Source organism: Sceloporus occidentalis, unplaced genomic scaffold, assembly GCF_023333645.1.
Source record: "Sceloporus occidentalis isolate IW3139 unplaced genomic scaffold, rSceOcc1.0.p SCAF_13, whole genome shotgun sequence".
NCBI classification, from domain to species: Eukaryota; Metazoa; Chordata; class Lepidosauria; order Squamata; family Phrynosomatidae; genus Sceloporus; species Sceloporus occidentalis.
The window spans coordinates 9,389,476-9,415,198 of record NW_028316993.1 but is presented as its reverse complement, the minus strand read 5'-3'; the positions used below and the strand labels follow the sequence as shown (position 1 = coordinate 9,415,198).

Here is a 25,723-nt window from a genome sequence, read left to right as displayed (position 1 = left end):
AGGTCCATTAATTTTACAAAAGAGCTGCCTTTGGTGGAAAAAATTGCTAGAACTGGTTTGTCAAATATGGATCAACACAGTTGCTTGAATTTTTGGAGTCTCCTTGGGAGAATGGCTATGAGAACTGTCAATATGAATGCTTGCACATTAGCATTTATCATTACACCACTGAAAGCAAGAAACAAGCAAGTGTCTCAGTCACACGCTGGACATAAAAGGGAGAGTGGATGTCCACAAGATAGTTCCAAAATGGCTTTGTGAAGAGAGTCTTGTTCACATGTAAACACTGGAATAAATTGAAGGAAAATACCCATCAGATTATTTAAAAATTCCCAGTTTGAGGGTCGTGTCTCCCACAATCCAGCCCTTTGTACTACAGAAACTAGTGAGTCATCTGCCCCACACAAGATGTAATTTATGGCCCACTCAGCCACACACAATTCAGCTACAAACGATACATCACTTAGGATATAATACTGTTTCAGTTGAAATGGAGATCAATTTTGGACAAGAAACCAGGTTGTTATTTGTAATGAGGCATTGCCACTTCCAGGATGCTGAGAGAAAGGCAGTTTGAAAAAATGGGAAGATGTCCATCTCTTTGTCTTTATCCATCAGCATCTCATTATTGGAGCAGGGGCTGAGGCACCCCATTAAGAACAAAAGCCTTTATTCAGTCATTTTCACCCTCACTCGTTCAGCTGAATGGGCAGAAGATGCGGAATATCAACTGGCACAATCATGGATATGGTATCTTCTAAGGAAATAACACACACCGGCTTGTGTTCACCAGATTTGCAAAACTCTCAAGACTTTAATTCAAAAAGATGTTGTTAATAGAAACACAATTAATACAAACGTGAGTCATAATATTGTTGTTACTTCTACTACTGCTACTAATAATAATAATAATAATGAACACCCCAGTGATAGTTACATATGTCTGCCATCCCCAGTGAACTACATTCTAGTTCTGTGTGGAATACATGGCCCACAAGCCACATGTAGCTGGCTAGAGCACACAAAGCTTAGGGGGTCCCATGAAGCCCTTGCCCCGATACCATACATTCCAGAATGTTGTAAGTAAAAAGGGGGGGGGGGGTTTAGCTAAAAAAAAATCATAATACATCCATTGATTCTGCCTAACTTTGCACAGTATCATGGTTCTTTACATCATCTTAATCCCCTTCATTTAGACTTGCTGTTGTTTTCATTTTGGAAAATGAAAATGTTGGGAGAGTTGGAAGCCCGTTGTTAGGTGCTGGAAACATACTAAGCCACAGGACAATAATTTGGGCTAAGTCCCATTCCTAGTCCCTGCTACTGTGAATCCACTGAATTGGCTGCTAAATGGCAAATCCACACCTATGTAAATCTAATTGATTTAGTGGGTCTGTTTTACTTCGGACTAGCAATTGGATCTGAATCAAAATTGAGAACTTCTAAACACCAAGTAGATTGGTCGATAATGTGCATAATCCACTATATTTCTCTTTTATATATAGTTGTAAAACGACTGGGTATAATTTCCTGAATATCAATTCATCCTGTGTATTGATATTTTTTCATGATTTTTTTCTTCCCTGTTTCTTTTTCCTTTTATCATTTTTTCCATATATATATATATATATATATATATATATTTAAAATTCTTAATAAAATATTGGTTTTTAATTTTAAAAAGCAACCCCATTTTTTCAATTCCCCCGCCCCTTTTTAAGAGCTTCCATGTTCTTAATCTGCTAGCTAAATTTTAGGCAAAATATTCAAATTTGTTTCAAAAGCTCCATTCTATATTATCTTTGGTTCATAGATACATTTGCTTCATAGATACATATTTGATATTCTTGTCCTTGGTGTTCTAGTATGAGACAGAAGAGTTGGGTTGAAGGAAGTTGGGTTCAGAGAGCCTCAGGATCCTTGGAATCAGCTGTCTGGCTAGTAGCATTGATGGGGGTCATGTTCTGATAAAGCACCACAACCTGAAGGAAAGACGAAGACAGGAACACAATCATATGTTCTACTCCTAAGTATCTAAATTACAGGCTTACGTTGTTATGAGGTTCAAGACATTCCCCTGAAACATTTGTCCAAAATTTATTGATTTTTATGGTCACCTAAAATGTTCTACAGCACCATTTTAGATTTCCCATTCATTGCGCTAATCGATGATGCAAGAGAGAAAGGAGTGATTCCAGGACATAAGCAACGTGCCACAATGACTAGACTGCTAAGCAGACATTTCACATATCTTTCATCAGTGATTATTTAGAATGTCCCAATGGGGTGTAACCAAGGCATGTACCACCGTGGCCAGATCTGGCATCTCAAGGAATGGGCACAATTGGTGCACAAGTCTTAACTGTACAAAAGCACTCCTGGTCACTGCTGAGACCTGGGCCTCCAGGTTCAAAGCTGAGTCCAGGAGTACGTCCAAACTGCAAACCTGCATCTTCAGGGGGAGTGTAACCCCTTCTAACGTTTAGCCTATTTTGCACACCTGCACAAACACACACAGCAATTTAGTGACTGGTGGAGAGCAGAGGTATGTCCAGCATAGAGATATTTCCCCATAGCCAGAAGCAGGTTGAAGACATCACCCACTGAGAACTGTGCAGGCATAGGTTGCATATGAGCTTGTATAGGTCAGTAGACAGCAGATAAGGAACTTCCCATCCAACAGCCATGAAAGCAAAGTTAGTGTTTGGGGCTAGATTTGTATTTCATTTGGCAATGGGAACTTGGCAATAAAAAGCTGGGAGTAGACATTTCAAATATCCTTATCCAGGGGTCCAATCTTGATGTGGATGATGGCAATGATTATTACTTATACCCTGGCTCCCCCCCCCCTAAGACTGGGACCCAAGATGGCTTACACATTTAAAAGATTACAATTAAAATATGCAAAAAAGTCAACATTATCCAAATTAAGCTATTAATAGTATTAAAAGCATATTTTAATTATATTAGAGCATACACTTAAAAAAGATTTTTAAAGTTAACAGCACCATTTATAACAATATACTTCTTGCAGCCTTTTAATTAAAAGCCTTCCATTCTAAAATCCTGGTGGAATAAACAAGTTTTAATCTGCTGATAGAAAGACAGCAAGAGGGGCCAGGCTAGCCTCCATAGGGAGCCAGTTCCAAAGTCTAGGGGGCAGCCAGATAGAAAGCCCTTTCTTGTGTTCCCATCTACCATACCTCGAAGATGGTAAGAGTGAGAGAAGAGTTTCTCCTACAGCCCCTGGGCCTGGGCAGTATCATATGGGAAGATACAGTCTGTTGGGTAGCCTTGTGTCCCTTTCTGGGAGAAAGGCGCCATAAAAATGAAATTAAATAAATTAAATATTTATTTAATGTTCCATCTTTCTCCATATAAAGCATTAAAATAGAAAATGTATTTAAATAAATAAATAAAATTCTGGACCCAAACCATAGAGTTTTATAGGTCATATCCATTTTGACTTGTAATAAACTCCTTTCTACAGTGCAAGAGAACAGGCCCTGTTCCTCGTTCTCCACTATGTTTTAAACGTTACCGTTTCGGAATAAGCATCCCGGCACACAGTCTTGCACCCAAAGGCAGCGGTAGAGATAGAAATGCAGAACTGTAGGATGACGAAAACCAGGATAACAACTTGCATTCCATATATGGTATCCTGCCAATAAAGCATATAAACCAGAAAAGGTGGTAATAATAATAATAATAATAATAATAATAAGCTTTATTTTTATACCGCTTTTCTGAGGTGATCAAAGCGGTTCACAGAATCATTTAAAACTTACACATCATAAGAACAACCTCACAAAAACCAATAAAAATCATTCTTCAGTGCCAAATATAAAGACAGATTCTGATTCAAGGTTCATGTAGCTACACATGATGAAGTGACAAAGAAAGGATCAAAACCCAAGTTGCACTGGACATTCATGGTACTCATCCTAGGATGGTGAACGGCTGGAGAACAGCTAGGGCTGCAAACATTATTTTGTGACAACGAAGCAATAGCCCAACCAAGGGAATTTCTCCCCAGTCTCTCTCTCACACGCATAAACAATACTCCCTAGGAATTTCGAGACTAAACAAGACAGCCTAACGTGATTGCAACCCACAGGACTCCCAGAGTGTACTTCTTTAAGAGCACTGAAAAAAAGAGAAACACAAGAGACGTAACTGCAAATGTCCATTTGGACAAGCAACCCATAGACCAGGGGTAGGCAACCTGCGGCCCGCGGGCCGGATGCAGCCCGGCGAGGCCTTGGGACTGGCCCCAGCCCGGTCCTGCCACCGATTGCCGCTGGGGCCTTTGGCCTCTCGCGCGCAGGGGCAAGGGGGCAATTGTCTATAGATGCCTCAGAAACATGCATTTATATTAACATTTTTTTAAAAATCAGCAAATTTTTTTGCGTGTCCTCACTTTTTTAAAAAAAGTGTCCACCATTTGAAAATGTTGTCCTACATTTGTCCCAGTTTATTTATTTATTTAATTTTTAAAAATGATTTAATTATTTATTTTTTGGCTTCGGACCCCCAGTTGTCTGAGGGACAGCAACCCGGCCCCCGGCTCAAAACGGTTGCCTACCCCTGCCATAGACTATTCCTGAAGGGATATGTACTTACATAAGAGATCACTTTAGCAAGACACTCCTCTTCAGCTATTGCATCCTCACACATATATGAGTATTGCCATTGCGGTGTGGTATATAACATTGTCAAGGAGAGGATTACGATCGAAATGCCAGCTCCAACAGCGCTCACAACATTCATTCCCAGCATGCCTTTCACCTAATGTGACAAACAATATAATGTTATTTCATTAAGCAATATTATGACAGACTCAGGAATGGTATAGGCATATTTGTCTGATATCTTCCCTGCTGCTGGACCTCCCAAAAATAAAATCTCTGTGCTTTCTTTGCAGACATCTCTTTATAAAGAAGAGAGATCCTGAGCAAATCATCATACTGTACAAAGCAATAGCAATAGCATTTACATTTCTATACCACTTCATACTGAACTAAATAATCTCTAAGCATAGCTTTTTTCTGTTTTTTTCCAGCTATGTGGCCATGTTCTCAAAGAATTTATTCCTGATGTTTCACCAGCATCTGTGGCTGGTGAAGATGGCAGCCACAGATGTCGGTGAAACGTCAGGAATAACCTCTTCCAGAACATGGCCACATAGCCTGAAAAACCCACAAAGAACTATGGATGTCAGCCGTAAAAGCCTTCAACTTCACAGTCTCTAAGCAGTTTATAACAATTCTCCATCAATCATAAAAAAAAGTGAGCCGGACTTTACTGGACCCAGCCCCGGAGTCCCTGAGAGCTGTCTTGCATCCCATCACAGCAGATTTGGGCCAGCTGTATCTAATGAACTACCTGCTGGATGATAATAGGGATATACAGTCGCCCCTCCTTTTTCGCAGGGGATCCATTCCCTTTTGGTATCTCAGTCATGCCCTCCAAGCTTCCTCACAGGACTACGCCACTTTCATTATGACACCATTTGCTGTTTCCCTGTTTTTGTGTGGGGTTTTTTACCATTCTAAAAGATTGAAATGCCAGTTGCAAGACTGACATGTTGAGGTATTTTTGGTCCTACTTTTTGTCTTTGGGATTACTGACCAGTGAAATGCAGCTTCCCAAAACGTCTCCAAAATTGAATGAAGCCCTTGGATGAAAGTAGTTTATCCCCTTTTGATCTTGTCAGAACTGAAGAACTCCCTTGGCAAGCCTTTTTTAAACAATGTTTGCACTTCTCTATACTCTTTTTCACTATACTGAATACAAGTAACTGGTTTGTACAGTGGACCCTTTGTTATACACTGGGGTTTGGTTCCAAGGTCCCCCGGGGATAACAAAATCCGTGGATGCTCAAGTCCCATTAAATATAATGACATAGCCAAATGGTATCCCTTATAAAAAATGGAAAATCAAGGTCTGATATTTGAAATGTATACTTTTTTTGAACATTTTCAAACCGTGGATGCTTGAATCCGTATATAAGAAGGGCCGACTGTATATATGACACACACTGGTGCAGAATGAGATATGGGATCAGGATGTTTGTTTCTATTCATATGTAACAAAACCACTCACATTATTAGTTTACTGACCAAGAGATAAACTAGAGACAGAGCTTTATAATTGCCACACAGATTTATAATTGTGTTATCTGTCTGAGTTTTGTTTTTGTTCTGACAGTACCTGCCAGATTCCATAAAGAAATCCACAAACTGTCTCAAGATTTACCCATGATGTTTCAAAACACAATATCAGGTCATAGCAAAAATGACAGCCTACATTTCAGTGAACTGTAGTCTGTCTCAGTGGAACTCAACCTTGATCATCCAGATGTTTTTCACTTTATCACCCGGAATCCTTGTCTATGGACAATGCTGACTGGAGTTTCTACAGCTGAAGCCTAAAATATCTGGACTACCAAAGATCAAGAACCACTGCTGCCTCCTTGGCTCCATCACAATCATATCACACATTCCCAAATAGGTCAATTACCAGTGACATCTTTGGATTCCTGGCAGCTGCCACAGACAGAGATCCTGAAATTATGTACTATAAGAGATAAAATAGAAAGTCAGAAGTGGCAATGAACAAGCTTCAAGTGACTGTCTTACGTCCCTCCAATTCTCTCTACTAGATCTTAATCAGATTATAAACCTGAATGTCATCTGAACATTTCTCAAGGTATGGCCTTATGTATTCCAATGGACAGATCCCTTTATTTAAGAAGGATTAATTAATTTGTCCATGGAAAAGCTTCTTAACAGCTGGATCAGTGAACAATTGGTGCCTCTCGTTCCTAGATGCAATATAAAGCCATGCCCCCTGGAAGATGCTATGTAGACACAAGCTCTTGAGAACATGATCACGGGGTGAGATTAGTTTAGCAATGCTAGTTCTCAATGAACTGTGTAAACATATTGTTTTCAATGCTCTAATGAAGATTTACCAAGATTCCAGTCCAGAATGGTGTCTTCAACACAAGGAACTCTGTACTGTATGTATCTGTGATGTTCAACACAATCCCAAAAGCTATTCCAATAATTCCTGTGAGTATCTGGGTGATCTGAAAAGATATAATGGAACAAGTTGGATTTGGCTGAACTAAATGATCCACGAAGGATCATCAGTAATTTAAATATCACATTAGCCGAAAAATAAATTAGCAGGGTCTATAGCTGCTGGTTTTGCTTCATTTCTAGTGCCTTTTTTCCAGTGAACTCACATGGCTCTTCTACATTATTCTCACAGTCTCCCTATAAGCTAGGTCATGCTGAGAGATGATGCAGTCGTAAGGTCATTCCATGAGCTTTATAGTTTAATGGGAACTAGAACTCAGACCTTCCAAATCTCAGTCCATTATTTTGAACACCACTTCGCAACAGTAATATCCCCCTCCTCTGTTATATGTGGCATACAGGTTGAGAGGCCCAAACTAAGCCTAACCAGAAAGAATTATTGCCTTTAACATGCTTCCCCCCCCCCCCCCTTTTATGCCACCAGCATGGGAGGATCTTGGCACATGGAAGAGTTTTCTTCACTACTATAACTTCAGTGCAAAGGATACACATAGAACTGTATGCACCTGAAGTCAGTGCATCCTTTTCTTAGCGCACACACAAAACTCCCCTATACCTGTGCATTGCATAGGAATGGGGTAGTTTGGGCAAACTGTCTGCAAAAGCAGTTATTTATTTTGATGTTATGTTATTAATTATTTTATTAAGGAACCCCTCAGCTGCCCAAAAAATACTGTAAAAATAAATTGTTCCGAAAATAAATTCTTTTTTCCTATATGGCATACTCACCCCAAGGGCCAACGGTTCTCCCAAATAGAACTTCTTCAATGGTCGTGGCAAGGAAAATTTTGTGTCGTCACTTGCGGAAGACCTTGACAGCTGGGGCAAGACTGGCATTGTATCCATGCTTGTATTGGTACCAGGCTTCTTTTGGCTTGCAAAACAGTAACACTTCTGCTGTGCAATGGAAATGCGGGGAGAAAGGAATTACTATAATCATTTGAAGAAACTCTCTTCCCAAATTCTTTCGGGATCCTTTCTGAGTCAAGAAATGTGGAATGACTGTACTTTAGTTTTCTTCTGAAAGACACTCTATATTCTTTTATCTGCTACATTAAAAGGAATACATTCAGCAGGCACCACTTTCCTAACATGGCAATGCATTGATATATGACACATCCTGAATTACTGTCTATCATAACTTGTTCAACACCGCACTGTCTTTTAAGCCAGAATCGGAGAGCTGAAATGGGAAGTTTCCATTTGCTCTACATTTTCTTGGGGCCAAATCTTACGATAGGAAGCTGGAAACATTCTTCTTAAGAGCTCCTGTACTTTAAGACAGTGCATTTTAAAATATTTGGTGTAGGAGCATGGAAATTTCCTCTCCAAGGTGCCACAGACCAATAGCTCAGGAACCAGCACTTTGAGTAGCACTGTGTTAAGATACAGGGGAAGCTGAACTTCTTTCTGGGTCCCTGAAGAAGTACTTGCTCCCTGCTATATGGCTGTTACAAGAAGAGTATCTCTTTCAAGAGAAAAATTAAACTGCAGTCTCTCCATGCTTCTTTTTCTGCTGCTGAATGAACAGAGATTACATGTTTTAACAGATGTAGGGGTCCTTAAACCTTCTTCATAGTGATTCCAACAAGGCCTCCTACATTAAGGGACAGAAAAAAATTATCTGCAGCACACTATACCTTTACTTGTGATTGGATCCAAGTAGGAACCTATATGGTGAGATATCTGGGGAGATATCTGGAGAGATACTGGTTGGTTTGTATGACCAGGGTTGCCAGTGGATTTTTCATTATCATTATTATCATCCTATTTATTTACATCCCACCTTTTCTCCAGTTTGGGACTCAAAGCAGCTCACAACAGTTAAAACAGTTGCCTGTCTATAGAGAAAGAATAGGGAACATGCCAATCTAATCTATCTAGGAAGAGAATCCCAAAGTTTGAGAACAGACATAGAGAAGGCTCTCCCCTGTGTTTCTACCAGGTATACCTGTGAGAGCAGGACAGAAAGAAAGGCTTCCCCAGAAGGACTCACAATATGAACAGGTTTGTATGGGAGAATATGGTCTTTCAAATAACCTGTACCTGAGCTATTGCTGCAGGAGCAGCAAACCCATTATCAGTTTTTCAGTCAGATGCAGGTTGTATGGAGGGTTGGCTAGTGCCAAAACTCTTCCAGCATTAGAGTCTAGTACCTGGATGGCTCATGCACAACAATGAAGCACAGCAGCAAAGCCGAAAGTGGATTTGCTGCTTCTGGGGTAACAGATTCACATGCCAACCCTGTGCATGGCAACACATTTATTGCTAAGAATACACCAAAGCCTGCCGTAATGGTGAATACAGTTTCAAAAGTAAAGTAACTGAAATATTTTGTAACAAATGCAATATCAGCAATAAGGGAAGAGCGGAATATAGATAACCGTAACTGTACTGTATACACAGTGGTTATTTAAAAAGAGATCATGTTTTTCCTCACGTAGTCCAAGGAAACTCAAGACTGATAAAAGAATGGACAAGGAGACTGAGATAGAATTTATAAAGCGTTCAATGTGGCAAAAGTGTTACGATTGTATCTTGCCTTTCTGCCAAAAGAAAAACAGCAGTCATGACAATAAAAAGAAATACAATCAAAAATACAACACATAGGGCCTGTTACAGGCTGCCAAAATAAAGCTGCTTTGGGTCTCTTTGGAGGTATGCTATTTAAATGACGCATGGGTCCTACGAGTCCGGAGGTTGCGCCAAAGCCACACTCCATTCCTAAGCACTGGAGTGCAGCTTTGGTGCAGCTTCCGGACTCTTAGGACCCATGCATCATTTAAACAGCATACCTCCAAAGAGACCCCAAGCAGCTTTATTTTGGCAGACCGTAATCAAAACATAATACTGGTTAAAACAGATTAATTTTTCAAAAAGAAAACAGCCATCACTTTTAGCATCATTTGAACTTTGTATTGAAATTACTGATATCAGAGTTTAGGAAGGCAGGGGCAAAACAGTATTCATCTTTCTTTTGCCTAATATTCCCCCCTTGTCTTTCCTTCTGAGGAAATGGCCACTCACTTATTCATCATCAGAAGCCCACAGATGAACACAAAATGTGGTTGCCATTGCAAAACATCTCCTCTCTCCTTTCAGCCCCATCTCCTGCAAAATGCCTCCAGCTGCACTTTAAAAGAAACTCTGTAGCCTTTGGGGAAGAAACAGTGTCAGATAAAAGCAGGCTTCAGGATATGAGAAGCCTCTAAAAACAAAGTATGCAAAAGGATGTTAAATGTATTTGGTCATTGTATTGGGTTTCTTCCACTTAACATTTGCAGGGCCCTCCATGTGTCTTTAGGTCCAAACCTGAGTGCAAACAGAGGCAGTGATTTTGAGCAGGGCATGCAACCTAATGAAAAGCTATGGGAGGTCTCTGAGAAATGGGAATCCCACTCGATTTGATCGCTTGGATGAGGAGAAACGCCACTCTGGGCCCCACAACATACTCCAACTCCCAGAATTCCATAGCAGTGAGTCAGACAAAGAGTTAAAACGGGACCAAACCGGTTTATTGCTCCAGTGTGGCTGCAGCCTGAGGGGAGCCTGGGCCCTCCTCCTCCTCCTCCTCCCTGGGGCCCTCCACTCACCCTCCGCCGGCGCTGCCTCGCTCAATGCGGGGCCTAAGTGGAGGGCGGCCCTGGAGCCAGGAAGGAAGGAAGGAACGGAAAGGGCTCGAGTTGCCAAACGCCTCAGTCAGCAGGAGACCCCGAGGAGGAGGAGGAGGAGGAAGGCCCGCCTGCTGCTGCTGCTGCTGCTGCTGCTGCTGCTGCCATGAGGGACGCTGGCCTTGTTGCGCAAGGCTTCCCCCAAAACACAGGGCTTCCAGCTCGGGCCGAGGACTTGCTGCTTCTCCTTCCCCTTCTCCTTTTCCTACTTTCCTCCTTCTCCTCCTCCTTCCCCTTCCCCTTCTTCTGTTTTTCCTCTTCTCCGCCTTCTATTTTCCTCCTCCTCCTTCCTCTCTTCCTCCTCCTCCTTCTTTTCCTTCTCCTTCTTCCCCTCCTCCTCCTCCTCCTCCTTTTCCTCTTCTCCACCTTCTATTTTCCTCCTTCTCCTCTTCCTTTTCTTCCTTCTCCTTTTCCTTCTCCTCCTCCCCCCTCCTTTCCTCCATTTCCTCCTTCTCCTATTTCTCTTCCTCCTTCTCCTCCCCCCTTTTCCTCCTTTTCTTTCTTCTCCTCCTCCCCCCTTTCCTCCATTTCCTCCTTCTCCTATTTCTCTTCCTCCTTCTCCTCCCCCCTTTTCCTCCTTTTCCTTCTCCTCCACCTCCCCTCCTTTCATCCCTTTCCTCCTTCTCCTATTTCTCTTCCTCCTTCTCCTCCCCTTTTCCTCCTTTTCTTTCTCCTCCACCTCCCCTCCTTTCCTCCCTTTCCTCCTTCTCCTATTTCTCTTCCTCCTCCCCCTCCTTTTCCTCCTTCTTCTCTTCCTTTTTCTCCTTCATCTTCTCCCTCTCCTTAGAATCCTAGAGTTGGAAGAGACCCCAAGAAGGGCCCTGATCCAGTCCAACCCCTTTCTTCTGCCATGCAGGAACTCTCCATCAAGGCATCCCCATTGACAGATGGCCATCCAGCCTCTGCTTAAAGACCTCCAAGGAGGGAGACTCCACCACTCTCAGCACTCTTCTCCTTCTACTTCCAGCCACTCCCTCAGAACCAGCTGATACATCTGTCCCTAATCCAAGGTTTAAACAGAATGACTAGGCGTCCTCCTTTTCCAGGACATGCCCTACCATTCAGCCTTCTGTCCAGGAGGAATGCCCAAATGTCCTCCATTTGGAGTAGCACTAAGAAGCATGAGTTCACATCTCTATGGGTGTTTTTAGCCTTTATGTTGTCCTGTCCAACATTTTTTTCCTCAGATGTCCTGCATTTTGTGGTGCCTCGTCCTCTGTTGTGGTGAGACCCTCTGGTTAGCCTGGGTTTGAGCCCCTCAGGAATGGCACTAAAATAATAGAGCTGAGTCTGTATCTGCATTACAGAAATAATCCACTTTAAGTGCTATGGCTCCATCTTATCTGGAATTTGTAGTTTGCTGTGGCACCAGAGCTCTCCGACAGAGAAGGCGAAATGTCTCACAAAACTACAATTCCCAAAGTACCATAGCATTGAGCCATGGTAGTTAAAGCAGTGTCAAACTGGATTATTTCTGCTGTGGGGAAGGAGCCCATGGGAAGAACAAAGGCGAATAAAATGAAAGGGGATCAGTAAGGAGAGAAAAAGCAGGGCTGCCTTATGGGTGCGTTGGCAAAGTTGGCATTAGGGCCACCATAAATCAGAGACGACTTGAAAGCCCACTGCAGAAATCATGCAGTTCAACACCACTTTAACTCCCTTTTTGGCCAGGCCCCAGCCCTATGGGGCAGGGAAGGTTCATTTCTCAATGTGAACCCCAGATCCTTAACAAGTGGAAATCTGAGCCAGTCTCCTTACTGACTGAGCCCTTTCCAAACTCTACTGAACTTCTGTCTCAACCATCAGAGTTACAAACTGCATTTTGAACCTTGGTTATGTTCCAGATTTGACCTCATGTTTACAGTAGACTTGTTGAAATGAACAGGGCAAAAAAGTCACGACTAAATGAGATCTAGTGGTTTCAGAAAACCTTTTGCAAGCATGGATTCTAGATTCAAGACGATGGTGAGAGTGATTTTGATCCAGCTATCTCTATTTATTAATGGGCTTTGATTTGAAAGTTAATACATTTTCAGAGCCAGTCCCAAAACTAGTAAATCGGGTTCCCATTCACTGTTATTTCTGTATTAATTCCTGTTTTCTTGCATATTGAACAAAGTTCCTCATGTGTTTAATGTTTTCTGTTTCATTCGAACCAAGTACAGTTTTGTACAACATTGATGTAATATCCAAATTTATGCTTAATGTTTCAGGTTTGGAGCCTTCCTCTTTTTCTTGATCTCCTTTTTTTTTTCTTTAGTAGTGGCTTTTTTCTGGGATTGCCATTTCATTTGTCCCAGAAAACCTGGGATCGTGAATCGGTTTGAATCGGCTCCAACGACAACGGTTCCCACTTAATCCATATCACTGAAGCGATTCTGAGAGGAGGATCATGCGCTAGACAGATTTAACCCACATCTTTTCGACGCTATTTTTTCCCCGCTCCTTTTTCGATAAGTCGAATCTACACAAGTGAGAACCACATGCGGATTGGAATCGATTCAAATTTCTCCTTTGGCTGGCTGGAACTGAATCCTTTTGAATCAATTCATTTGTGAATAAGAACCACAAATGGATTATTTTAGAGGGGGGAAATGCGATCGGGGCAAATGTAGTGGGAACCATGCTCTGCTGTCGAATCGATTCGGATTGCACACCAATTTATTTGTAAGTGGGAATGGACCTTGGAAGAGTAAAGGGAGTCCCTTTACTCTCTTAGGGCTCCTTGGAAGGCTCTCTCTCTTCACCCCAGCTATAGGGGTCAAGAAGAAAAAGAGAACTCTTCACTTGGTAAAAATATTGAGTTTGAACCATAATGATAGAAAAAGTACAATGATTAATGTGTTGAAATTGCATAACCAAAATCAAATTAATAATAGTCATAACTATAATAATTTATATAATATGCAAATAAGGTGACTGGCATTGAGGGCTGGGATATGACAACCCTATTGGAGCCACTGGGCTTGTGGGGGAGCATTTCTGTCATACATTCTGGTGGTGAGTGAAATGTCCTCCCCTCACTGGTCCCAAGGTGACCTTGCAATGGCAGAAAATGTAAGTGCCAGATTCCCTCCTCCAGCCGCAATTGTGACAAATTTTCCTTTTTCCTTATATTGGGCCCAAACAGACAGACCAAAATAAAGCTGCTCCAGGTCATTTGGAGGTATGCTATTTAAATGATGCATGCATCTGAAGAGACTGGAAGCCGCACCAAAGCCACACTCCAGTCCTAAGGACTGGAGCTCAGCTTTGGTGCAGCTTCTGGCCTCTTATGATGTGTGTTTCATTTAAACAGCATACCTCCAAAGTGAACCAAAGCAGCTTTATTTTGGCCTGTCTCTTTGGGCCCATTATGAGTACTATGTTTGTTAGGACAAATACTGTTGTAATGGAACCAGGATTTGCAGGGCTGGAGTGACATGGGGTGTTTTGGGGGGGGGGAGAGGGGAGCAGTAGGGAAAATGGCACAATCTGCCACCCCATTCCCCAAACCCCATTGTTTTCCCTGAGCTTAGTTCCACATCTGCCAGGAACTAGAGAAAGAAATGCATTTCCCTGGATACAATATATTGTTGTTATCCTTGATAGTAAGCAGAATGTTTTGAAATAGCTTGGCAAATAGGGTCTATTAACTAAGCTGTCGACAAACAGCTGCATTTGGTGAAGAAGGGAAATTCTTAGAACTGGTTTGTCAAACATGGATCAACACAGCTGCCTGAACGTTTGGACTCTCCGTGGGAGAATGGCTATGAGAACTGACATTATGAATGCCTGGACATTAGTATTTATCGCTACACAACGGAAAGCAAGAAACAGCCAAGCGTCTTGGTCACACTCTCTGGACACAAAAGGGAGAGTATATGTCCATAAAATATTTCCAAACTGGCTTACTGAAGAGAGCCTTGCTCACATGCAAAGGTTGAAAAAAAAAATAGAAGGAAACACACACAATTCAGCTCCATACAGTGCCCCATTTAAGATTTAATAATGCTTCAGCTGAAAATTGAGATCATCTTTGGAAAAGAAGCCAGTTTGCAACCTTTTTGATAGTGTGTCCACACCACAACTACTATTTGTAATGAGGAACTGCCACTTCCTGGAAGCTGAGAGAAATGCAGCTTGAAAAAATGAGAAGATGGAGCTCAAGTGTGCCTTAAAACACTCAAATCCTATGTGCATTTTCTATTTTCTTCTCTGCCAGGGATACATCAACCCTGCAATCCAATATGAAATTATGTGGAATTAAATACCAACAAACTTTGTCAGCGTTCTGAATAATAATGTATAGGATATTGTTAACAGACCTATACAGACCGGCCCAAAAGGCCAGCCTATGGGCAGAGTCATTGACGACATGCACCCTGACTCTGTGCCCAGGGTGCTATGTTACTGCGTGCCACTCCAGATGGCTTGCGGTATCATGACGTGCATCTGGCACTGTGTCCAGATGATGCAGTGCCAAGGGGCACCATATAGTCACATCTAAGCAACTATGGTACCCTTTGGCGGGCACAAAAAGGAGCCATCATCGCTTGCCCCTAGCTTCTCAACAACCTGCCCTATAGATCAGGAGAAGAGGACATTTAGCCCTCCAGATGTTTGGACTTCAGCTCCCAAAGCATGGGAGTTGGCACAATCATGGAAATAACACATACCAACATCTATCCACCAGATTCTGAGATATGCTCAAAACTCTAATTCAAAAAGAAAAGCAATTACTACTTGAGTTATAATATTGTTGTTGATGATGATGATGATGATAATAATAATAATAATAATAATAATAATAATAATAATGCACACACCAATGATAGTTACATATGTCTGCCATCCCCAGTGATAGATTCATTTTAGGGTCACCATAAGTCAGAACTGACTTGAAGGCACACAACAACAACAAACGACAACATCATCAGTAACAAAGACCTTCTTACTGAATTTCTTTAATTTTCAAATCTCTAAATTGATTATTCATTTCTTAAAGCAAATGTGAACAGTCAGAAACATAAGGTTTACAGAGAAAAGTATACAAATCGCTCGGAGAGTTGGAAGCCCATTCTTAGGTGTTGAAAGCACAGTAAGACACAGGAAAATATTTTGGCCTAAATCCCATTGCTAGCCCTTGCTAAAATAAATCCGCTGAATCAGCTGCCGAATGGTAAATCCACACCTATGTAAATCTAATTGGTTTAGTGGGTCTACTTACTTAGGATTAGCAACTGGATCTGAACCAAAATCAAGAACTTTTAAACACCAGAAAGATATGTTTATAATGTGCCTAATACATTACAGTGGAAACTCCACATTTGCTGGGGTTGGGGGCACAGGACCCCCGTGAAAGTGGAAGAACTGCAAATAAATATCCAAAGTTGCCTCAAAAGATCCATTCTACATTATCAACATCTCTCCACATTTATTCAAGAATTAGCTAAGAGAACACTTTGGTTTATAGATACATATTTAATCATCTTGCCCTTGGTGTTCCAGTACGAGACAGAAGTTCAGAAGAGTTGGGTTGAAGGAAGTTGGGTTCAGAGAGCCTCAGGATCCTTGAAATCAGTGGTCTGACTAGTAGCATTGTTGGGGGTCATGTTCTGATAAACCACCACAACCTGAAAAAAGGAGGAAGTCAGGAATGCAATCATCCCTTGAGGCATTAATTCTGCTCATCAGTATCTAAATTACAAGCTTTAGTAGTTATGATGTTCAAGACATTCCCCTCATGGTCAACTACCTTGTTCTACAGCACCATTTTAGATTTCCCATCCTTTGTGCCAGTTGATGGTGCAAGAGACAAAGGAGTGATTCCAAAGCACAGGACATAACAAAAATGCCACAATTGCTAAGCTGTTAAGCAGACGTTGAACATCTTTCATCAGTGAACAAACTCAGTTATTCTCGATTGTTGAGGAACAATCAAGGCCCTACAGCAGCCTTCCCCAATACAATGTCAACCCAATGTATCAGACTACAACTTCCATCACTGGCAATGCAGTCACCAATCATACTAGCTGGCTGATTGTGGGAGGTCTAGTTTATCAAGTGGAGAAGATGTTTTGCTGGTGAAGGGTATCCTAGAGGGTAGAGTCCACCACCACTCCATCCACTGGGTTAGTTCTTTGTATTACTATAGGCAGCAAAAATGTGAACAACCTGAGAGGTCTAGAATGGCACCAGAATACGTCATTCTCTGAATACAGTTGGCCCTCCGTTTTTGCGGAGGATCCGTTCCCCCTCACACTGTGAAAATGGAGGTTCGTGCTTATTCATGCCCCATTGGCTTGAATGGAGTGTGCCCCCATGTACACGGCAAGGGCGCATGCACTACTGCAAATAGCAGAGCTCACCGCATATATTTAAGGGTGCAGATCTGAGATCCATGCATTAGGAGGGATGACAGTACAAACAAATATTGTCTGAGATCCAGTATGGCAGAGCATGGCACAGAAGGTTCTGCAGGGGGAAACTATATTAGGCCTCTCCTCTCAACCCTTCTGATTCAACATTAAGCCACAGCATGCATGCACCTGCACAAACACACAAACATACACATACACATGTGTGCAAACACAGCAATTGAATAACTGGTGGAATGCAGAGATGTATCCAGCATAGGGATATCTCCCTATAGCCAGAAGCAGGCTGAAGACACCATCCACTGAGAACTGCAGGAGTCCTCAAAGAGTTGGATTATGTAATCATTCTGCATCTTTTGGGCTAGATTTCTATTGCGTTTGGCAATGGGAACATGGCAGTGACAGGCTAGAAGTAAACATTTCAAATCTCTTTATGCAGAGGTCCAACCTTGATGTTTATGATGATGGTGATGATGATAATGAAGATGATGAAGAATTTTATTGATATCCTGCCTTTTTCCCAAGACTGGGACTCAAGACAGCATACACATTTAATAGATTACAATTAAAATATACAAAAAGTCAACATTAAAACCAAGTTAAGTTATTAATATTAAAATCAAATTTTAATTATATTAAAGCACACACTTTAAAAAAGTAACAGTTAACAACTCTCTTGTCTACTGTACCTCATCTACTATATCTCGAAGGTGGTAAGCTTGAGAGAAGGGCCTCTCCTGCAGCTCTCAGATCTGGGCAGGCTCATATGGGGAACCTAGACCTAACCATGCCTAGACCTTACCATGCAAGGCTTTATAGGACATAACCATTTTGACTTGTAACAAACTCCTTACTATGGTGCAACAGAGCAGGCCCTGTTTCTGGTTCTCTTTGGCTACTTTGACTACCGAACTCCACTCTGTTTTAAACGTTACCGTTTCAGAATAGGCATCCCGGCACACGGTCTTGCACCCAAAGGCAGCAGTAGAGATGGCAATGCAGAACTCTAGGACAGTGAAAGCCAGGAAAACAGCTAGCATTCCCTTTATGATATCCTGCCAATAAAACATATGTGCCAGCAAAGGGACTCATTCTTCAGTGCCAAATATAAAGACAGATTCTGATTCAAGACTCAAGTAGCTATACATAGCAACAATAGCAAGTTTTTTAGATTGTAAGCCTGAGGGCAGGGAACCGTCCAACTAAAAAGATTGTATGTACAGCGCTGTGTAAATTTACAGCGCTTTATAAATAAAGGTTAATAATAATAATAATAATAATAATAATAATAGCAGGTATATTTTTATACCACTGATCAGTGCACTTAAGCAGTCCCCAGTTGACAATGTGTAAGTAATTGCCCCAAACAAGCTGGGAACTCATTTTAGTGACCTCGGACTGGATGGCCCCTGTGTTCTCTTCCAACTCTATGATTCTATGATTCTGTGAGTGTAGTGCAGTAATTCATGGCATTCATACTAGGATGATGAACCGCTGGAGAACAGCTAGGGCTGCAAATATTATCTCATGACAATGAAGCAGATAGCCCAACAAAGGGAATTATCCCCCATCATACACACACACACACACCCTCCTGGAAATTTCAGGACTAAACAGAACAACTTAACTTGATTGCAACCCACAGGACTTTTTAAGAGCATTGAGAGGAAACAAAACACAAGAGACCTAACTGCAGTGTCCATTTGGACAAGCAACCCAAAGACTTTTCCTGATGGGATATGTACTTACGTCAGTGATAACTTCATTAGCAATACACTGCTCATTATGTTCTTTCAATTCATACTGCTCACATTCATATATGATATGCCACCGCCGAAAGGAAAATGACAGCGGAATGCAGAGGAATATGATCTCAACGCCAGCGGCGACAGCACTCACAACATTCATTCCCAGCATGACTTTGACCTAATGGTGACAGACAATATAATGTTATTTCTTTAAGCACTATCATTGCCCAGAAGCAGACATGATTATAGATATATTTGCCTGTTATCTTCCGTGCTGCTGGACCTCCTAGAACTAAAATCCACTGTGCTTTTCTGCAGATGTCTCTCGACAAAGAACAGAGATCCTGCAAAGCATCATACTGTACAAAGGCGGAACACAGCCCCCACACACTGATGGAGAATGAGATATAGGATCAGGATGGTTGTCTTCATATGTGACCAAAACTACTCATATGGGCAATACTGGCTGGAACTTTCACCTCTGAAGTCCAAAATATCTGGACTACCAAAGATTGAGAACCACTGCTGCCCAATTGGCTCCATCTCAATCATGTCAAAAAGGTCAATTACCAGTGACATCTTCGGATTCCTGGCAGCTGCCACTGATACAGATCCTGAAATTATGTACTACAAGAGATAAAAGAAAAAGACAGAAATGGCAATGAACAAAGGTTCATGTCTTGCATTCCTCCAATTTTCTCTACTAGATCTTAATCAGAGTATTATAGGCCTAAAGGTCACCCCGACATTTGTCAAGTCATGGCACTGAGGATAGCTTATGTATTCCAATGGACAATTTCCAAATAATCAAGAGATTTTTCTATGGCAAGTCTTCATAACTAATGATGCAGCACCTGGATCAGTGCACAAATGGTGCCTTTCTATCCCTAATGCAATATGAAATCATGACCCCTGGAAGGTGCTGCATAGACAGGAACTCTTGAGAACATGACCAGGGGATGGCATTAGTTTAGCAATGCTAGTTCTAAATGAACTGTGTAAACATATTGTTTTCAATGCTCTAATGAAGATTTACCAAGATTCCAGTCCAGAATGGTGTCTTCAACACAAGGAACTCTGTCCTGTATGTATCTGTGATGTTCAACACAACCCCAAAAGCTATTCCAATAATTCCTGTGAGTATCTGGGTGATCTGAAAAGATATAATGGAACAAGTTGGATTTGGCTGAACTAAATGATCCACGAAGGATCATCAGTAATTTAAATATCACATTAGCCGAAAAATAAATTAGCAGGGTCTATAGCTGCTGGTTTTGCTTCATTTCTATTCCCTTTTTTCCAGTGAACTCACATGGCTCTTCTACATTATTCTCACAGTCTCCCTATAAGCTAGGTCATGCTGAGAGATGATGCAGTCGTAAGGTCATTCCATGAGCTTTATAGTTTAATGGGAACTAGAACTCAGACCTTCTAAGTCTCAGTCCATTATTCTGAACACTACTTCGCGACAGTAATATTCCCCTCCTCTGTTATATGTGGCATACAGGTTGAGAGGCCCAAACTAAGCCTAACCAGAACGAATTATTGCCTTTAACATGCTTCCCCCCCCCCCCTTTATGCCACCAGCATGGGGGGATCTTGGCACATGGAAGAGTTTTCTTCACTACTATAACTTCAGTGCAAAGGATACACATAGAACTGTATGCACCTGAAGTCAGTGCATCCTTTTCTTAGCGCACATGCAAAACTCCCCTATATCTGTGCATTGCATAGAAATGGAGTAGTTTGGGCAAACTGTCTACAAAAGCAGTTATTTATTTTGATGTTATGTTATTAATTATCTTATTAAGGAACCTCTCAGCTGCCCAGAAAATACTCTGAAAACAAACTGTTGCTAGAATAATACTTTTTCCCCCCATATGGCATACTCACCCCAAGGGCAAATGGTTCTCCCAAGTAGAACTTCTTCAATGGTCGTGGCAAGGGAAGTTTTCTGTCATCACTTGAGGAAGATCTTGACAGCTGGGGCAAGACTGGCATTGTATCCATGCTTGTATTGGTCCTAGGCTTCTTTTGTCTTAGAGATCAGCAATGAGTAGCACTGGGTTAAGGTACAGGAGAAGCTGGACTTCTTTCTGGTTATCTGATGGACTACTTGCTCCCTGCTGCTGTTGATGCTATTTTCTTAAATCCAGCCTCCCAACATAGTGACTTAAAGCAGCTATCAGAAAATTTAAAAACAATTTAAATTTTAAAAATTTTAAAAATACAATTTATAAGAATACTTACAAGTATTTCTTTCAAGAGAAAAGTTAAACTGCAGTCTCTCTATGCTTCTTTTTCTGCTCCTGAATGAACAGAGATTACTCCCACATTTCTTATGTGATGTTTCTAACCGATGTGGGAGTCACCAGGCATTTGTAGCCAAGTTCACCAGGCATTTGTAGCTCCTCCGGTGCAATTTTTTGGTCAATGTCTGTTGGACATTGACCACCGAGTTGCACTGGAGGACCTGGAGATTCCTAGAGAGGTGTCCTCTAAGATAAAGGCATAGTGTGTTAGTTATTTGTGGGTTTCCCCCATTCATGGGGGTCCTGTGTCGCTAACCCCAGTGAATGCGGAGGGAAAAGTGCATTGAAATTACTAATATCCAAGCATAGGAAGATGGCAGGAAACAGTATTCATCTCTCTTTTTCCTAATACTCTCCCCTCATCTTTCCTTTCAAGGAAATGGCCACTCACTTACTCATCTGGCTTCACATACAGCAGCCCATACACTGAACAGAAAATGTGATTGCCATTGCAAAACTTCTCCTCTCTCCTTCCACCCCCATCTTAGGCAAAATGTGACCAGCTCTACATCAGAATGAACTCTATAGCCTTTGGGGAGGAACCAGTGTCAGATCAAGGCAGGAGCTAATTCAGCCACACTTTAGGGCAGTGATGGTGAACCTATGGCACGCGTGCCAGAGGTGGCACTCAGAGCCCTCTCTGTGGGCACAGGTGTCGTCGTCCCAGCATAGAGTTTGCCAGAGTTTGTTACTAGAAAGCCAGAGGGACATGGCACTTTGCAGTACATAAGTGGGGTTTGGGTTGCAGTTTGGGCACTCGGCCTCTAAAAGGTTCACCATCACTGCTTTAGGGCCTCAGTTTACAACAAGCCACTCAATGCAAAATATAGGAAATGGTCAAAGTATTACATTTACTTTTTTGGTAACTGTATTGGGCTTCTCTAACATGACATATATAAGGGCCTCCATGTGTCTTAGCCATGAGTGCAAAAGTGATTTTGAGCAGAGTATAGAACATACTTCCTTTCAGGGCTAACCGAAAAGCAAAGGGTGGTCCAGATCCTTGACTTGATTTTTGAAGGCTGCATCCACACTGGAGAAATAACCCAGTTTGGCACTGCTTTAACTCTTTCTGGCTCAAGGCTGTGGAATTCTGGGAGCTGGAGTTTGTTGTGGGGCCTGGAACAGAGCCAACCATGGACAACATACAAATAAATACATATAAACAATATAAACAACAAATCAACAAACCAATCACATACTAGTATAAAGAAATCATCAGAGCGACTATACAGAAGTTTATTCTCAACACTTCCAGTAGATTAAATGATACCCTTCTTATCTTACTTTTGCTCAATTCCAAAATTAGAAAGGAACTTTCCACTTGGATTATATGTTTGCGTTATTTCTCTTTGGCGCCAACGCATCTGAGAAACAAACTGCGGGTTTTAAAATCCCGTTTCTGGATCCTGTTTTCTGGAGCAGCAGAAAACAAGTTTGCTCCCTCCTCAGTATGACACCCCTTCAAATGTTTCAAATATCTGCTGACATCCTGACACCCCAATGGCATATAGAGCTCTGTCCCTGGCTTCCCACTCCACCAAATGCACCTGAGGAAGCAGACTTGAGTCCAGGAAAGCTCAGGCTGCCAACTTCTTTCTTGAGTTACTCTCACTTTCCTCTTACTTTAGTTACTCTTTGGTTGCACCTGTTCAGAGGTGCTGCAAGAGCTTTCCACATACTGCCCCCTTCTTTGTTTCTTTTCTCACCCATCCTTTCCCCTTCTATTGACAGATTTCCTTCTCTTCCCCTCCCTGCTCTTCTCCTTCTTCACTTTCTCTCTCTTTCTCTCTCCTGACTCTGCTTCCCTCCTTTCTTCCTGTTGGCAAAGCCCCCTCCGAGGACCTTCCTCTCCTCCTCTTCCTCCTGCTCCTCCACTCACCCTCCTCCGGGCGCTGCCTGCTTCAAGTGAGGGCCCTGGAGGGCAGCCCTGGGGCGAGAGCAGGGTCCGGAAAGGGCTCTTCTTGCAAAAGGCCTCCGGAGAAAGAGAAACAGAGGCGCCGCCGCCCTTCTGGCCGCTGGCCTTGCGCAAGCCTTCTCCCAAAGCACAGGGCTTCCAGCTCGGGCCGATTTGTTGATCCTTCCCCCTTTCCTCCTTCCTCCCCCCTCCATCTTCCTCTCCTTCTCCTCCTTTTCCTTCTTCCCCCTTTCCTCCTCCTTCTTTTTCTCCTTCCCCTTTTCCTCCTTCTTCTCTTTTTCCTCCTTCTCCTTCTTCTTCTCTTTTCCTCCTCCTTCTTCCCCTTTCTCCCTTCTCCTTTCCCCTTCTCCTTCTTCCCTCTTTCCTCCTTCTTCTTTTCCTCCTTCTCCTCTTTCTCCTTCCCCTTTTCCTTCTTCTTCTCTTTTTCCTCCTTCTCCTTCTCCTTCTTCTCTTTTCCTCCTTTTTCTTCCCCTTTCCATTCTCCTTCTCCTTTTCTTCCTTCTTCTCCTTTCCTCTTTCTCCTTCTCCCCCTTCTCCTTCTTCCTCCTTTTCCTTCTCCTTCTTCCCCCTTTTCTCCTCTTCCTCCTCTTTCTCCTTCCCCTTTTCCTCCTTCTTCTCTTTTTCCTCCTTCTTATTCTCTTTTCCTCCTTCTCCTTTTCCTCCTTCTCCTTCTTCCCCTTCTCCTTCTTCTTCCTTTTCCTTCTTCTCCTTCTCCTTCCAGCCACTCCCTCAGAACCAGCTGATAGATCTGTCTCTAATCCGAGGTTTAAACAGGATGACCAGACGTCCTCCTTTTCCAGGACACCTTTCAGCCTTCTGTCCAGGAGGAATGCTCAAATGTCCTCCATTTGGCGCAGCACTAAGAAGCATGAGTTCACATCTCTATGGGTGTTTTTAGCCTTTATGTTGTCCTGTCCAACATTTTTTCCTCACATGTCCTACATTTTGTGGTACCTTGTCCTCCTTTGCGGTGAGGACATCTAGTCGCCCTGGGTTTAAGTCCCTCAGGAATGGCACAGAAAGAGGAGGAGGAGGAGGAAAAAAATTCAGCCTGCATCTGCACTGAAGAAATCTTCCAGTTTGAGTCCACATTAACTGCCATGGCTCCATCCTATGGACTTCCAGGATCTGTAGTTTGTTGTGGTGAAAGTAGAAACCAGAGCCTCTCCCTTGTACCCAGTACAAGTAGTCAATAGTGAGAGACATTAATGCCTTATAAATACTAATCGAACCACTAACTTCAGCACCTGAACAGCACAGAGTCAAAGGAATAGGTGGGTAGCTCAGGATCTCTGTGGGGCTATATACACACTGGAGAAATAACCGCTTTAACTGCCCTGGCTCAAGGCTATGGAATTTTAGGAGTTGGAGTTTGTTTTGGACCCAGAGTGGAGCAGAGCAGAGTCAGAACATCTGACTTTCACCTGGGCTTTGGATAAAGCCCATTATCTTGGAGATCATTCTTACACCCCACAATATGAGATTCCAGCCAGCTATGGGCCTCAACAGACAGACAAAAAATAAAGCTGCTTCAGGTCAGGGGAGAAGGTATGCTGTTTAAATGCTGCATGTGTCCTAAGAGGCCAGAAGCCGCACCAATGCAATGCTAAGGACTGGAGTGCAGCTTTAGAGCAGCTTCTGGCCTCTTAAGATTCACGTGTCATTTAAACATCATACCTCCAAAGTGACCCGAAACAGCTTTATTTTGGGCTTTATTTCTTCACTGAACTCTAGAATAGGGATGGGCAACATGGTCCACTGACCATATGTGGACTCTGAGCGCATTATTGCATGCCACAGTGACTTTTACTTCTGCCACTAAATCATGTCACCCCAATGGAAAACCCTCAGGCAGCCAAATAAGGCAGCTTCTAACTGTTTTGAAGTCAGCGGGGGTGTTTAAACAAAGCAGGAAACGAAACTGGGTGTAAAGCAAAACAAAGCCATATTCTAGAACTAAAAACAAAAAGAAACTAGGATATTCAGACTCAAGGCAGAAAATGTGCTCCATCGCAGTGCCAGCCCGATGCCAGTACGGGGCTCTGGCAAACCAAAAATGGGATCACCACTAATTCAATGGATATAATTACAACGTATGCAAGTCCAGCAGGGAAGCATGGGGTGAAAGGGGGTGAAGGGGGTATGTATAGGGGGCCTCCATGATTGTGCTTTGCCAACGTATCACCTGGCACACCAATGCACTGTATAGGTGGTGTATTGCACATGCAATTGTGTGACTGGTCATACAGGCGGGCGTCCAATGGAAGGGCATCTGGGTGGGAAGAAGGAGATAACTGGAGGTCACCGGTGTGTTCGTATGTTGGTGCACATGCATGGGGAGGCAACAACAAAAAAATAACCATACAACACTACTTGACACCGCATAGTGCAGACAGCCCATGGGTGTTTGGCCTGCCTTGGATGTGGGCAGTGTGGACAGTAGGGTTTCAATCCACTTTCAGAAAACCCAGGATCAAGATACTTTTTCATGCCCCTCTGCTCTGGCCCTATATCCTGCCTGCCACCAAACTGAAATATAGGTTGTGACAGCTAATTCAGTGGCAATCTGATCCCTTGGCCATGTGTGTTTAGAGGTCCAATGCTGTCCT

General features: G+C 42.4%; 2 protein-coding genes across 9 annotated transcripts; both read right to left on the bottom strand.

Annotated features, from left to right (window-relative positions):
* Positions 1-794: 794 nt before the first annotated feature.
* Positions 795-11,105, bottom strand: LOC149304881 (membrane-spanning 4-domains subfamily A member 4A-like). 3 transcript variants are annotated; one of them, XM_089479189.1, is made up of 7 exons: positions 10,700-11,105; positions 7,836-8,003; positions 6,977-7,093; positions 6,523-6,579; positions 4,624-4,788; positions 3,542-3,661; positions 795-1,982 (listed from the first exon to the last, which is right to left on the bottom strand). In XM_089479189.1, the coding sequence occupies exons 2-7, from the start codon at positions 7,950-7,952 to the stop codon at positions 1,902-1,904; spliced, it is 657 nt and encodes a 218-aa protein (XP_089335315.1). In that variant the 5' UTR covers positions 7,953-8,003; positions 10,700-11,105; the 3' UTR covers positions 795-1,901. The 3 variants fall into 3 exon arrangements, with proteins under 3 accessions (XP_089335315.1, XP_089335314.1, XP_089335316.1); XM_089479188.1 differs by having other exon boundaries at positions 7,836-8,000; positions 10,700-11,104; XM_089479190.1 differs by lacking the exon at positions 10,700-11,105 and adding an exon at positions 10,134-10,260 and having other exon boundaries at positions 7,836-8,000.
* Positions 11,106-15,633: 4,528 nt separating this feature from the next.
* Positions 15,634-23,217, bottom strand: LOC149304880 (membrane-spanning 4-domains subfamily A member 15-like). Of its 6 annotated transcripts, none has more exons than XM_089478823.1 (8): positions 22,747-23,216; positions 22,157-22,315; positions 20,778-21,066; positions 19,921-20,037; positions 19,455-19,511; positions 18,886-19,062; positions 18,072-18,191; positions 15,634-16,392 (listed from the first exon to the last, which is right to left on the bottom strand). In XM_089478823.1, exons 3-8 carry the CDS (start codon positions 20,892-20,894, stop codon positions 16,312-16,314), a joined length of 669 nt encoding a protein of 222 aa, XP_089334949.1. In that variant the 5' UTR covers positions 20,895-21,066; positions 22,157-22,315; positions 22,747-23,216; the 3' UTR covers positions 15,634-16,311. The 6 variants fall into 6 exon arrangements, with proteins under 6 accessions (XP_089334949.1, XP_089334948.1, XP_089334950.1 ...); XM_089478822.1 differs by having other exon boundaries at positions 23,079-23,216; XM_089478824.1 differs by having other exon boundaries at positions 22,174-22,315; positions 23,079-23,216.
* Positions 23,218-25,723: the final 2,506 nt, after the last annotated feature.